Genomic DNA, 14,659 nt, shown 5'->3' with positions numbered 1-14,659 from the left:
TTATGGGTTGCTTTTGCAAAGGAGGGCTTGGGAAATTGTCACTTCTTCTCTTCAAGTTTCTCCCACCTCTTTGCTCCCCCTCTCCTCCAAAAAGCTGCACATTTGCGCCGAAAGATATGACTGTTTGTAGGGGGGAATTGGGAGGAGGTGGGGAGCTGCACACGTGGCAGATGAGGGATGTGCCAAGTTCCCTGCATGCGGGAGTCTGGGGATGGCGACAGGGTGAGGACTTGGCATTCAGTCCAGGTGATCAAGGGGCTGTCCCAGACCCTTCCCTCACTCATACAAAGAGGTAAGCCTTCTAGCGAGCTGCCTTCCCAGTCCTGGCTTCCAGCTTCCCCATCAGTCCAGTGGGGACAATAGGACCTGCCATCTCCTTGATTCAGAGTGAGCAAAATTATCTGCAGCCTTTTGAGGTTTTCCTGAGAAAAGCGTCATCTCCCTGGAGGAAGGTGTTAGTCAGCTGTCATCTTGCCAGCAGGGATCAGCTGTTACTCAAAGGCGTCAATTTCGCTGTGCTCACAGAACAGGCTGCAGAGAGCACAAAACGATCATCGTGGCAGGTGTGTCAGAAGCGTGGCGCTCTTTCCTGGCATTTCTGTTTTGAAGCCTCAAGTCTCCTACCCTATGAGAGTCAGTTCTGGGCTCCTTTTCTTCCTCCCCCTACCCCCAGGTTGGGCTAACGTTTGTGGGGGGCATGTGATGCTCAGCCCTCAGATCCCCAGGCAGGCCCCCACTGAGACATCCCTCAGGTGACAACCCCCTCAATTTGGCCCCATTTCCCCAGCCACTTCAGGGCCTTCCTGGGTGCTCTGGAATTCGTCCTGCGGCCAGAGCTCTGCGTGTGCCTTGTCCTCCTGTCTGGATGCGCGCTCTGGGCTGTTGATGCTCTGTGTCCTGGCACCCCTCTTTCCAGACTGCTCTGGGGCATGGAGCAGGAATCGCCACGGAGGCAGGAGCTGGACGCACTCACTCCTCCCTTCCTCCATTCCATGACCTCCCCACCCATGACCCTTATAACCAGGGAATCAGGACAACAGGCTTGTACTCATCCAGTTTCCTCAGGGTTTAGGGCTTTTGGAATTAAAACACCTTTACTGAGTTTCTGCCACAAGAACAGACAGAAGCTCTGCCCACCTATTCCCCGACTCAGCATTTCAGAGCCAACTGCAGGCAGTGCTTCTGTGTCCGATGGCTCCCTACGGCCAGAGTCTGCCCCGTGCATTCATGCACGCACCTGGAAATGCCAGGACATGGCTGCTGCCAGAGGCAGCCCTGATGCAGGCAGCTCACTTGCCCCTGGGGTGCATGTTCTACACGATCTCCTGGTGTCCTCCATGGGATTAAGCTCCAGTCACCCACAGTGGGGACTTGCTGGACATTTTGTAGCCTCCTTCACCCCCAGCCTTCCCATTTCCTTACAAGTGTTTCCTGGGATCACCTCCCAAATAAAATACTTGGAATGGAATCCTTTTCTCAGGAACCCACCCTGAGACAGCATCTCTTGCTAGAGGCGATGCATGGAGACTGCTGAGCTGACGGATGGGGGAAGAGACAAGGGTAGGAGGAAGACAGGGTGGGGGAGGAACCGGTAGTTAATAGTTCAAAATATTATGGCGTATCATTGAAAAGTGAAATAAATGGAGCGCTTATTCTGTGCTGGGCACAGCACTTGGTGTTTTCACATAACTTATTTCATCTGATCCTCCTGGTGGCTCTGCCCCAATGCCATTGTTCTTAGAGACGAGGAAACAGTCTTAGGGCCACCCACTAGCAAGACGGTTAAGCAGGGACAAGAATTCAGGCCTACTGGTCTCCTAGGAAGGTTCCTGAAATTCTCAACTGGTAGAAAGATTGCAGCGTCTTGAGGTAAGCCTTTATCTTCCATTACTATTAGCTCTTACCCATTCTAGCAGCCACCTATTAATCTCAAAAGATTCCTGCCTTTACATCTTTCCTTAAAAAATTAGAACGTCTCAGATTGTTTTGAAGCCAGGGGCTCTTGCGGATGATGTGGTGTGGTGAGATTCATAATGAGACCAGAGGTTTAGGAGAGGGACAGAGAGTGGGTGCAATGGTCTGCTGGGTCCTCCCTTCTGCTCAGTGGTGTGCTGGTACATGTTGAGACTGACTTTCAGGATGAAAAAAAAAAAAGGACTGACTTGTAGCATTTGCAGATTTTTGTGGTGTCAGTGCTTCCACTGTGGCCAGTTCAAGCTGTGAACATGATGCTACTGACGCTGAGGTTGGGAAAAGCCAGAGGTGTGACGTTCCACACTTCCAGGGAGCGTTCCCACCACACCAGCACATTCCACATAAATGGCCCCAAGATCCCTGAGAATGGAAGATGCCATAGAATCCTTAGCAGGTGGTGAGCTCTGAGTATGTAGGAGCTGGTATGAACTGGATGTTTCTTCCCCCCAGCTCCAAATCTACATGTAAAATCCTCACTCCCCATGTGATGGTATTAGGAGGTGGGGCCTTTGGGAGGTGGTCAGGTCCTGACACGGAGTCCTCATGAGTGGAACAAGTGCCGTATAAAGGGGACCCCAGAGAGCTCTACTGGCCTTTCCATGATGTAAGGGGGCAGCAAGAAGATGGCCATCTAGGAACCAGGATGCAGGCCCTTGCCAGGCACTGAACCTGTCTTCGACTTGGACTTGATCTTGGACTTCCTGTCTCCAGAGCTGTGTGAAATAAATATTTGTCATTTAAGCCACCCAATCTATGGCATTTTTGTTATAGCAGCCCAAAGTACTTTTAAAAAATTGAGTACCTTTGTTCAATGAAGACAATACTTTAAAAAAAAATTGAGACAGTACCTGTTTACAATTGAGGTAAAATTCATATAACATTAAATTCACCATTTTAACTATTTGAAAGTGTGCAATTCTATGGCATTTAGTACATTCATAGTTTTACGAACTATCACCTCTGTCTGGTTCCAGAACATTTTCATCACCCCAAAAGGAAATGTCGTACCCAGTTAAAGCCTCATTTCCCATTCTCCCCCTCCTCTGGCAACCACTGTAATTTGTTTTCTGTTTCCATGAGTTTGTCTATTCCAGGTTCTTCAGACAAATGCAAAGAAGAAATGCTTCTTTATATGAAGAATTACATATTCTTCATATAAAACACGTGATCTTTTGTGTCGGGTGTCTTTCATGTAGCATGACGTTTTCAAGGTGCATCCATGTTTTAGCATGTGCGAGCACTGCGTTGCTTTCTATGGCTGATTATGATTCTACGGTACTGTATATTGCCGTTTGTGCACTCATCAGCTGACGGACATTTCTGTCATTTCTCTCTTTTGGCTATTTTGAATAAAGCTACTATGAACATGCATGTACAAGTTTTTGTTTGAATACCTGTTTTCAATTCTTTGAGATATATGCCTAGGAGTAGAGTTGCTGGATCATATGGTGACACAGTTTAACTTTCTGAAACTACTCCATTGTTTTCAAAGTGGCTGCATCATTTTACATCCCCACCAGTCGTGTTTATGGGTTCTAAATTCTCCACATCCTCACCAATACTTGTTATTTTATTGCTTATTAGTTTATTATTATTTACTATAGCCATGGTTGGAGTCCTATCTCATTGTAGTTTTGATTTACATTTCCCTAATGGCTGATGGTATGAAGCATCTTTTTATATGCTTTTTGGGCATTTGGAGAAAAAAAATCTATTCAAGTTCTCTGTTCATTTTTAAATTGAGTTGTTCCAAAAATTAGCTGGGTGTGGTGGTGCATGCCTATAGCCCCAGCTATTCAGGCGGCTGAGGCATGAGAATCACTTGAACATGGGAGGCGGAGGTTGCAGTGAGCTGAGATAGCGCCACTGCATTCCAGCCTGGGTGACAGAGCGAGACTCCATCTCAAAAAAAAAAAAAAAAAAAAAATTAATTAATTAATTAATTGGATTGTCTTTTGTTGTTGCATTGTAAGAGTTTTTTATATATTCTGGGTATATCATGCATATGATTTGCAAATATTTTCTCCCATTCTGTGGATTGTTTTTTCACTTTCTTGAAAGTGTCCTTTGATGAACCACAGTTTTAGATTTTGAAGTCAAATTTATTTTTCTTTTACTGCATGTGCTTTGGGTGTCGTATTTTAAAATCCATTGCGGCCAGATATGGTGACTCACGCCTGTAACCCCAGCGCTTTTGGAGACTGAGGCAGGTGGATCACTTGAGGTCAGGAGTTCGAGACCAGCCTGGTCAACCCGGTGAAACCCGGTCTGTACTAAAAATAAAAAAACTAGCTGGGTGTGGTGGCACACACCTGTAATCCCACCTACTCGGGAGGCTGAGGCAGGAGAATAGCTTGAATCCGGGAGGCAGAGGTTGCAGTGAGCCGAGATTGTGCCACTGCACTCCAGCCTGGGCAACAGAGTAGGTCTCCATCTCAAAAAAAAAAAAAAAAAAAAAAAAAAAAAAAAAAAAAAAAAAAAGAAAGAAAAGAAAAGAAAGGAAGAAAAGAAAAAAAAAATCCATTGCTAAATCCAAAAAAGTCATGAAGTTTTAATCCTTTGTCTTCTAAGAGTTTTATGATTTTAGCGCTTACATTTAGGTCTGTAATCAATGTTGAATTATCCAGTTGTCATTTATTTGTTTTTAACATTATTTAATTGTAAGTTTATATAACGTATCTTTTCATTATGGCTGTGTTTCACAACTGGCTGGCACAATTTTTGAAAATTTAACAATCAGCTCTCTTGAGTCAGTGTGAGTGGTATGAGCCAGCTCAATGTGCCACTACTTCTATGTTTTTTATTATTTTTAAATTTTTATTTATATATTTTTTGAGACAGAGTTTCACTCTGTCACCCAGGCTGGAGTGCAGTGGTACGATCTTAGCTCACTGCAACCTCCACCTCCCGGATTCAAGCAATTCTCCTGCCTCAGCCTCCGTGAATAGCTGGGATTACAGGCTCCTGCCACCATGCCCTGCTAATTTTTGTATTTTTAGTAGAGATGGGGTTTCACCGTGTTGGCCAGGCTGGTCTTGAACTCCTGACCTCAGGTGATCCGCCTGTCTCAGCCTCCCAAAGTGCTGGGATTACAGGCGTGAGCCACCATATCCAGTCATGCTACTACTCCTACCACATCCTGCTTAGAACACCTTGCTGCTAATGGCTGGAATGTGGTTTTCTTGGGGAACGGAGCTGGGGATGGGTGAAGTGTGCTTATGGAGTTCCTTGGTGATGGGTATCTGTGGAAAAAGGATCTGGGGACCCCTGATTCTCTGGTCCTGGGCCTGTCCAGAATTTCCTTCTTGCATCTGGCTTTTCCTTTGTGATGTGAACAGCATAGCTGGACCTCTCTTGCTCCCTCCCCTGGCATTTGCCAGGCTACTCCTCCTGGCTTAGAGGGAACCAGTTTTGTCCTAACTCAATGTGGAGGGGCTTTGGAAGCCCCACGTTTGAGCAGAGATCTAAGTCTTGTCTTGAGGCTGAGGAAGTGCTCCTTTTCTTGGTAGTGTCACCAGATCAAATACAGGATGCCCAGCTACATTTGAATTTCAGATAAGCAGCACTCAGTGTTTCAGTATAAGCATGGCACATGTGAGATTTGGGACACACTTATACCAAAAGTAATTCTCATGCAATATTTGGGACATACTCCCACTAAAGAGCTATGCATTGTTTATCAAATTTAACTGGGAGTCTTGGATTTTTGTTTGCTAAATCTGGCAAGCCTTTCCTTAGGTCAATTTTTTTTCTTACTGCAACAGAGACTCAGAACCTCAGAGTGGGAAGGCCCTGATTCCCTGTCTATTTTGCAGATCTGGAAACAGTCCCAGAGAAGAAAAGGGATTTGTGCAAATGCATGGAATCACTGTGAACTTCAAGGACCTTGACAAGCTGCGTGACTTTTTCATGAAGTCAGCACATGTTCTGAGTCTCTGCATGTGGCACTGTGCTGGTGCCAGGGAATGATGGTGGCAAACCTGCCATGGACCTGTGTAGATGGCATGTTAAATAAGAGGCAGGATTCAGACAGATCTGGGTCCAAATCCCGCTTTGCCACGTGTCAGCTTGCGTGACAAGTTCCTTCTGCTCTCAGAGCCTCAGCTTTCCCTTTTGGATGAGAGTACATTCGTTGGGGGATTGTCAGGCTTCTGTTGGGTGGTGAAGTGCTTGGTGCGGGGTAGGGAGGATTTACTGCATGAGGAGAGAGGAGAGGTGCCCATGGTAAAGTTTGGTTGTTGTCTGCAGGTTCTCCAGCATCCTGGGCCGTCCAGATGATGTGGAATGGAGATTCCAGAACCCACCTGCCCTGCCCCTCCTCCGAGGGACCAGCCAGCTCCCACTCCTGGCCCTCCAGGGGGCCCAGGTGGCCAGGCCTCACCCCACCTGACCCTGGGCCCCGTCCTTCTGCCGCCAGAGCAGGGCCTGGCCCCCACTGTGTTCCTGAAGGCCCTGCCCATCCCACTGTACCACACGGTGCCTCCTGGGGGCCTCCAGCCACGTGCCCCGCTAGTGACGGGCAGCCTGGATGGAGGCAACGTGCCCTTCATACTTAGTCCTGTGCTGCAGCCTGAAGGGCCTGGCCCCACCCAGGTGGGGAAGCCGGCGGCCCCTACGCTGACAGTGAACATCGTGGGCACTCTGCCTGTCCTGTCGCCAGGCCTGGGCCCCACGCTGGGCAGCCCAGGCAAGGTGCGGAATGCTGGCAAGTACCTGTGTCCACACTGTGGTCGCGACTGCCTGAAGCCCAGTGTTCTGGAGAAGCACATCCGATCCCACACGGGCGAGAGGCCCTTCCCGTGCGCCACCTGTGGAATCGCCTTTAAGACCCAGAGCAATCTCTACAAGCACAGGCGGACGCAGACACACCTCAACAACTCCCGGCTGTCCTCAGAGTCCGAGGGAGGTGGGGGCGGCCTGCTGGAGGAAGGAGACAAGGCCGGAGAGCCTCCCAGAACAGACCGCAGGGGTGAGAGCCGGAGCCAGGAGATGCACGAAGGGGCCTCGGAGAGACCCCTTTCTCCAGGTGCCCACGTGCCCCTAGTTGCCAAGAACCTGGATATCAAGACCGAAGCTGCTCCCTGTCCAGGGTCCGCATTTGCCGACAGAGAGGCTCCTTGGGACTCTGCCCCCACAGCGTCACCTGGGCTCCCCGCGGCCAGCACACAGCCCTGGCGCAAGTTGCCGGAGCAGAAGTCCCCGACCGTCGGGAAGCCGTGCGCCCTGCAGCGGCAGCAGGCGACAGCAGCTGAGAAGCCCTGGGATGCCAAGGCCCCCGAGGGCCGGCTGCGGAAGTGTGAGAGCACCGACTCGGGGTACCTGTCACGCTCCGACAGCGCAGAGCAGCCGCCCGCGCCCTGCAGCCCCCTGCACAGCCTCTCAGAGCACAGCGCCGAGTCCGAGGGGGAGGGCGGCCCGGGCCAGGGACCAGGGGGCGCGGGGGCCGAGTCCGGGGCGCGAGGAGCCGGCCTGGAGCTGGAGAAGAAGCGGCTGGAGGAGCGCATCGCCCGGCTCATCTCCCACAACCAGGCGGTGGTGGACGATGCCCAGCTGGACAACGTGCGGCCCCGGAAGACCGGGCTGTCCAAACAGGGCAGCATCGACCTGCCCACGCCCTATACCTACAAGGACTCCTTCCACTTTGACATCCGCGCTCTGGAGCCGGGCCGTAGGAGGGCCCTGGGCCCCGCGCGCTCCACCTGGACGCCCCCAGACACGTCTCGGCCCCTGTTCTTCCACTCCGTCCCCACTCAGCTCTCCACCACCGTGGAATGTGTCCCCGTCACCAGGAGCAACTCACTGCCCTTCGTCGAGGGCTCCAGGACATGGCTGGAGCCCCGGGACCCCTGGCCCAGGACGCAGAAGCCTCTGAGCCCAAGGCCCGGCCCAGCCCGCCTTGGCTGCCGCTCGGGACTGAGCTCGACTGACGTTCCTGGTGGGCATCCCCGGGCCCTGGTCAGACAGGCCGCGGTGGAGGACCTGCCAGGCATCCCCACTGGCGATGCCCCGGTGCCCACAGAGGACACAGATGCAAAGAGAATTGCTGCGCGGGAGGCCGTGCCCGGCAAGGGCAGAGCAGGTGGCAGGAAGTGCGGCCAGAGGAGGCTGAAGATGTTCTCTCAGGAGAAGTGGCAGGTGTACGGGGATGAGACATTCAAAAGGATCTACCAGAAAATGAAAGCTAGTCCCCATGGAGGCAAGAAAACCAGAGAGGTGGGAATGGGCAGTGGGACAGAACTGGGCCTTCCTCTGCAGAAAGAGGCAGCAGGGAGCTCAGGCACAGTCCCCACCCAAGACAGGAGGACCCCTGTCCATGAGGACACATCCACAGGGGCAACGCCAGAGCCTTGGGGAAATTCACCAGCCCCGGAGGCCTCCTTGGTGACTGAGCCCACTAAGCATGCGGAGACGGTGGCCAGGACAGGAGACAGGAATCGACCCAGGGTGGAAGAGGCTGTGTCATCCCCTGCACTGGGCGGCAGAGACAGTCCCTGTTCAGGCAGTCGGAGCCCCCTGGTCTCTCCAAATGGGAGGCTGGAACTGGGGTGGCAGCTGCCCCCAGCATCTGGCCCCCTCAAAGGGGGTGACCTAGAGGCCCCCGGGCCAGTTTTGCCAGACCCCAAGCTGGAAGGAGGCGCCCGAGGTGTGGGGGATGTTCAGGAGACCTGCCCGTGGGTCCAGACTGTCCTGAGATGGCCCAGCAGTGGCTCTGGGGAGGACAAGCTCCCCTCGGAGAGGAAGAAGCTGAAAGTGGAGGACCTGCACAGCTGGGAGCAGCCAGAGCCTGTGGGCGCAGAGACCCCGGGTAGCCCCGTGCAGGCTGCCTCTTTGTCATCCCAGAAGCAGGCTGCCAATACTGGGGAGGTGCCAGGGGGCTCGAAGGAGAGTGCCAGGCAGGGGGGCGAGCTTCTGGAGTCCTCTGGAGCCTCCTTGGCTGCTGATTCTGTTGCCCTGAAGAGGGTGGGGCCAAGGGACAAGGCTCCCCCACTGCATCCTGTAGTCCCAGCCCCTGGGGAGCACCCCCCACTGGCCACCCCACCTCAGGCTCCCAGAGTCCTCTCTGCCCTGGCAGACAATGCCTTTTTCCCGAAGTACCTCCTCAGGTTACCTCAGGCAGAGACCCCCTCACCACTGCCCATTCCCCGGGGACCCAGGCACAGCCAGGACTCTCTCTGTAGCAGTGGGTGGCCTGAGGAACGGGCATCATTTGTTGAGTCAGGACTGGGGACCCCTCTTTCTCCCAGCCCAGCCTCAGGCCCCTCCCCAGGTGAGGTGGACAGCATCCTGGAGGACCTCAGCTCTTCCAGGCCACGGGATGGGAGAAAAGGGGCACAGTTGAGGGGGGACAAGGGGGACAGGATGGCCACTAGCAGGCCAGCAGCCAGAGAGTCGCCTATCTCAGCACCAAGGGCTCCCAGGGAGGCCACCTCCTCCCCGCCCACTCCAATGTGTGAGGCACACTTAGTTCAGGGCATGGAGGGTGACAGCTACCGTATCCATCACCTCTGCATGGGCAGCACTTTGGCAAGGGCCAGGCCCTCTGGGGATGTCCCAAATCCTTGGGTACCCAACTGGGAGCTGGGGGAGCCTCCTGAGAATGCCCCAGAAGATCCTTCTTCAGGGCCCCTGGTGGGCCCCGACCCGTGTTCCCGCCTCCAGCCTGGCTCCTTCCTCACTGCCCTCACTCGGCCTCAGGGTGTGTCCCCAGGCTGGCCAGAGCTGGCCCTGTCTTCCCACTCAGGGACGTCCCGGAGCCACAACCCCCACAGCCCCCACAATGCCTTTCCCTCACTGAAGGCTGAGCCGCGGCTCACGTGGTGTTGCCTGAGCCGCAGTGTCCCTCTGCCCACCGAGCAGAAGGCAAGGGCGGCGTCTGTATACTTGGCGGTGCACTTTCCTGGTAGCAGCCTCCGAGATGAGGGTCCCAATGGCCCTCCTGGGAGCAATGAAGGATGGACCTGGACAAGCCCTGGAGAGGGAGGGCTGGCGCAGATGTCCAAGGTAAAGCTGGGTTTTGCCCCAGGGCCCGGGGTTGAGAGAGTGTATCGTGATCCCGCAGGACCTCTCGTGTGGGAGGGAAGTCTGAAGCCATGCCATGTAACATCTGCTGTTCACTGCTCACTTGTTCCTGAGGGAGGCTGGGGATACCACATAGAGGGCAGGAAGGAATAAAGGCCCAAATGCAAACCTTAACAGAGTTGTGGAAAACATAAATTCCAAAGGAAAGAATTACTATACTTGAGACATTAGGTGAGATAGTCTTCATAACCAAATGTAAAATTTAACTGAGCTTCCTGGTAACAGAAGCAAAAAGTAAAATGAAACATTCCATCAGAGAGGTGAGCTCTCTGGATCATTCTAAGATTATAAACCAGAGACTCCCAATCATTGAGAGAGTCATTATACTGGGGATTCTGGAGAAGGAATTACTGTTGATTGGATTCAGACCTCCCTCTCAGGTTCCTGGGAGCAGAGAGAAAAGGGGGAAGGTGGTGGATGCTCACAGCTGTTCTCACTTGGTGATGAACGGATAATGCCAAGCTCCGCCTTGAGCGGGAGTTCACACACCTGGTTGTGATGACTGAGGGCTTAGTCCTGCTCTGGGGTGGCTTGGGCCACGGCCACTGAGGAAGGTGCTGGAGGCTCAGCTGTAATTTAACCCTTGTGGACAGTGACAAAGGCCTGGAGACCAAAGCTTTCCCTAGGTGGAACCCAAAGTTGTGGGGAGTGTTGTTTTCATCTTGAGAGTAGTGGGTTAATCAGGAGGGCCCCAGAGGTGCAGGGGCTCCTGGGGAGGTGGATTTAGGGGAGAGTAAAGGGGCTGGTCACTGTGTTTCTTTGGCCTCCAGTTAACACCGATGGCATAGGCTTTCCTCTGCGGATCGAGCCCAGGCAGGGTTTCAGAAGGTTCTGTCCAGGAACACTCTGCCGTTGCCTGGTTGAACTTTGCAGGGGCTCAGGCCATTTAGTGATGCAGTATCTCCGCTTTGATTTCTATAGACAGGCATCCTGTCTGCACAGTGAGAACCCTTTGGAGTTTTCCTCATCATGAGGACTTTGAGTAACGTGATGCCAACATGCTTGGTGTTTTCAGTTCTCCTACCCAACAGTCCCAGGGGTGATGTCCCAGCACCAGGTGTCTGAGCCAGAATGGAAGAAAGGCCTGCCTCGGAGGGCAAAGATGTCTCGTGGGAACAGCAAGCAGAGAAAACTGAGGATCAACCCTAAAAGGTAGGGTGAGTGGCCACCTCTGTCATTTCCACAAAACCCCAAGAAGAATTTACTATGGGATTTGAAAGGTATCTGTGTGCTCCAGAGAAAGAGTTCCTGTTTCCTAGGGTTTAGAGTTTCATGATTAAAGGACTGAATTTGTTTCCCCGTTAGTCCCCCACCCTTACAACTCACCGCCTGTGTATTTTTCGATGGCACCTTTCTAAGGCCAGGAATCCAGCAAATCTTTGAAATAACTGGGTGGAAAACACATCCATTCAACTTAAGTCCGGAAGAGAGAGCCTGTTAATTATTTACAGCTTTTATTACTTTTTTAATTATGCAAGCAATGAAAGTCTTTTGCAGAAAAATTAGACAATACAGAAGAACAAAGAGAAGACAATAAAACATCCTAGTAATCTCCCCACGCAGAGATAATCACCATGAGCATTCAGGAGTGTGCCCTTCCAGGCTTTTCTTTGCGGTATGCATATGCAAGTATCCACACCCAACGAACAGGAGGCCATGAGGATTTTCCTGCCACTCTTTCATTATGTCTTTCTTGGATTGTCTTTCTCCTTTGCTCAAAACCCTTCAGGCTGCCCATTGCATACAAGCTAAAAAGCAAATTCTCTAACCCCTGTCCTCTTTCTGCCGTCATTTTCCCCGGGATCTCCTTCTCTCCTGCTCGCCCTCCACCCTCTCACCCCATTCTCTAATCCACATTCTAATCCCAGATCCCTGATGCATTTCTTTTTTTTATTTTTTATTTTTTGAGACGGAGTCTCGCTCTGTCGCCCAGGCTGGAGTGCAGTGGCCGGATCTCAGCTCACTGCAAGCTCCGCCTCCCAGGTTTACGCTATTCTCCTGCCTCAGCCTCCTGAGTAGCTGGGACTACAGGCACCCACCACCTCGCCTGGCTAGTTTTTTGTATTTTTTAGTAGAGACGGGGTTTCACCAGATTAGCCAGGATGGTCTCAATCTCCTGACCTCGTGATCCACCCGTCTTGGCCTCCCAAAGTGCTGGGATTACAGGCTTGAGCCACTGCACCCGGCCCCCCTGATGCATTTATACTCCACACCTCAATTGTCAACATTCTCCCCCTAGATTGTCAGTCCTTTTTTCCCCTTTCTGTTTCTTTTTTGAAACTGAGTTTCACTCTGTCGCCCAGGCTGGAGTGCAGTGGCACAATCTCGGCTCACTGTAACCTCTGCCTCAGGGGTTCAAGCGATTTGCCTGCTCAGTCTCCTGAGTAGCTGGAGTTACAGGCATGGGCCACCATGCCTAGCTATTTTTTTTTTTTTTTTTGGTGTTTTTAGTAGAGACAGGGTTTTGCCATGTTGCCCAGGCTGGTCTCGAACTCCTGGCCTCAAGCAATCCTCTTGCCTTGGCCTCCCAAAGTGCTGGGATTACAGGCGTGAGCCAGTGCACCCAGCCTGTCAGTAATTTCTCCAAAACCTGGACATGCTTCAAGGGGCAATCCAAATTCCTAACTCTCCCCTGTAGCTGCTCAGACCCTCAGTGGCTGGAGATGACCTCTTCTCTTCTGGCTCCCCCTCCCGCCTCTAGCAATGGTCTGCCGGGACCATGTGTTCAGAGCTAACATTATGGGGCACTTGCTGTGTGCCAGGCTTTCACTAATTGCTTTCTGGTGTGCGTCGTTTCAGGCGATCCCACAAGGTACTGCCCACGATGTGGATGGTATTATTATCCTATTTTTCTCATGAAGAAATGGAGACACAGAGAGCTTAGATAACCTCCCCAAGGACCCAGATTTGAACCAGCCAGTCTCCTTCCATAGCTTGTGTGCCAACAAGTGGCTTGTCTTGGTGCACCCCAGCCTGTCCTGGGCATGCTCGTGGCCTGGCATTTTCTAGATTTTTCTTGCAGTGCCTGAGATTCTGCATTTCTGACACAGCCAGGTGATGGTGCTGGCGTGGCTCCGAGAGCAGGCTTGGAGGAGTGGGGCTTTCCTATCTAGCGTCCCTCCTTACTCATGGATCACTCAGGGTCCTGAGACAGAAGCCTCACTCAAGGTAGTCTGAACAAAAGAAGGTCTGCCTGCCTGTGTAATGGGGCCTCCAAGCCTCATCATCAGCCCTAGCCCAAACTTGGTACTGTGGGAAGGACAGTCTTCCAAAGGAAAATTTAAGTCCACTCTTGGAGGAAAGGGGAATGCATGCCATCCAGGTGGAGGAGCTGCATGCGGGGCTCTGGGAACCAAGGGACATTGGCTCGTGGTTGTTGGTCCTCCCCAGTATCTCACCAGTTAGGAGGAAGCACTCAACTACATCTGACTGACAGCTGACGAGCCTGAAGCCTCCAGACATCATTGGAAAGATGTGGGGAGAGGGGAGAGGATGGGTTGCCTCATTAACAGCTCCCACTTTCCCAAGACTTCAGCTTGACTAATTTGAAAATATTTACCATGTACCTGCTGTGCGCCTGGTGCCCACACCTGGAGGTGGCCGAGAAAACTTTCTTAATCCAGGCTGAGGGTCCCAGACTAGAGCCCAGGAGGTGAGGAGATATCACTCCAGGACACCTTGCAAACCCACTAGCAGCTCTTGGGCCAAACACAGTGCATGTAAGACCCTTGTTAGGCCAGTGCTCTAAAACTTTTGGCACTTAGCAGCCACATAATTAGATGTAAAGATTTCTCATAAAAATCTGGATTTCTAACTTTTCTTGAAATATGGGAAGCTTTAAAGACGCTGGGCCTGCCTCCTTACATGGCACCAGCCAGCTGGAGATGAGCAGTGGCCACCCCTTGTGGGTAAGAGCTGTGCTCTCCTCTGCGCTCTGTAGCTCACCTCTCCTTAATGTCTTACCCTCGGCCAGCCTCTCTCAGTTATGCTATCTGCCTGGCCCCCATAGTATTTGAGTTTGCAAATTTTGGCCTTGTGGGACTAGACAGCCTCTCCACTCAACAAATCACAACAAGAGCCCATGGATGGGCACAGGATGGGGCAGGGGCATTACAGAACAGGGAGGAGTCTGAACAAGGACTTGGAGCTCTAACCAAGAGCTCCTGACTGGGTCAAATGAGAAGGAAGCTGTTGAGCTTTTTATATCCACAAACATGTATTGGTTGATCGTGATTTGTTTATCATTGATCCTTTTGTTGGCTCATGACTGTCTTTTGAGTTAATTCCAGCTTCAAGGCCTTTGCACCTGCTAGTCCCTCTACCTCCACCTGCACATTCCTCCTCTTGCTCCTCACATGGCTGGCTCCCCTGTCTCAGAAAAAGAATCAGCACCATGAGGGCATGGAGATCTAGGCATGGCCATCTTTGAGGGGAGGTATTACTCTGCCCACCACACTGTTTATCCAACCACCCACACACATATGTTTGTAGATATTTATCCATCCATCTGCCTACCCACCCACCCATCCACTTACATATCTATCTCTCTATCTCTCTATCTTCTGTCTATCTATCATCTAACCCTTGTGTTCTCTCCTCAAGAAGG

The 14,659-nt window shown here is 52.0% G+C and overlaps 1 protein-coding gene across 3 annotated transcripts in view; it reads left to right on the top strand.

The window, feature by feature from the left end:
- Positions 1 to 14,659, top strand: part of ZNF831 (zinc finger protein 831) — a 112,258-nt gene that overhangs the window by 37,585 nt on the left and 60,014 nt on the right. For all 3 annotated transcript variants that reach the window (XM_010365159.2, XM_030915203.1, XM_030915204.1), the window contains 2 exons: positions 6,223 to 9,975; positions 11,069 to 11,205. In XM_010365159.2, coding sequence (XP_010363461.2) covers positions 6,259 to 9,975; positions 11,069 to 11,205 — 3,854 coding nt within the window. In that variant the 5' untranslated portion in view covers positions 6,223 to 6,258. The remainder of the gene's footprint in view (positions 1 to 6,222; positions 9,976 to 11,068; positions 11,206 to 14,659) is intronic.

The sequence above is a fragment of the Rhinopithecus roxellana genome, chromosome 13 (genome assembly GCF_007565055.1).
Source record: "Rhinopithecus roxellana isolate Shanxi Qingling chromosome 13, ASM756505v1, whole genome shotgun sequence".
In the NCBI taxonomy this organism is placed as follows: Eukaryota; Metazoa; Chordata; class Mammalia; order Primates; family Cercopithecidae; genus Rhinopithecus; species Rhinopithecus roxellana.
The sequence above is the reverse complement of the archived record's forward strand: the minus strand, read 5'-3'. Positions and strand labels throughout refer to the sequence as shown.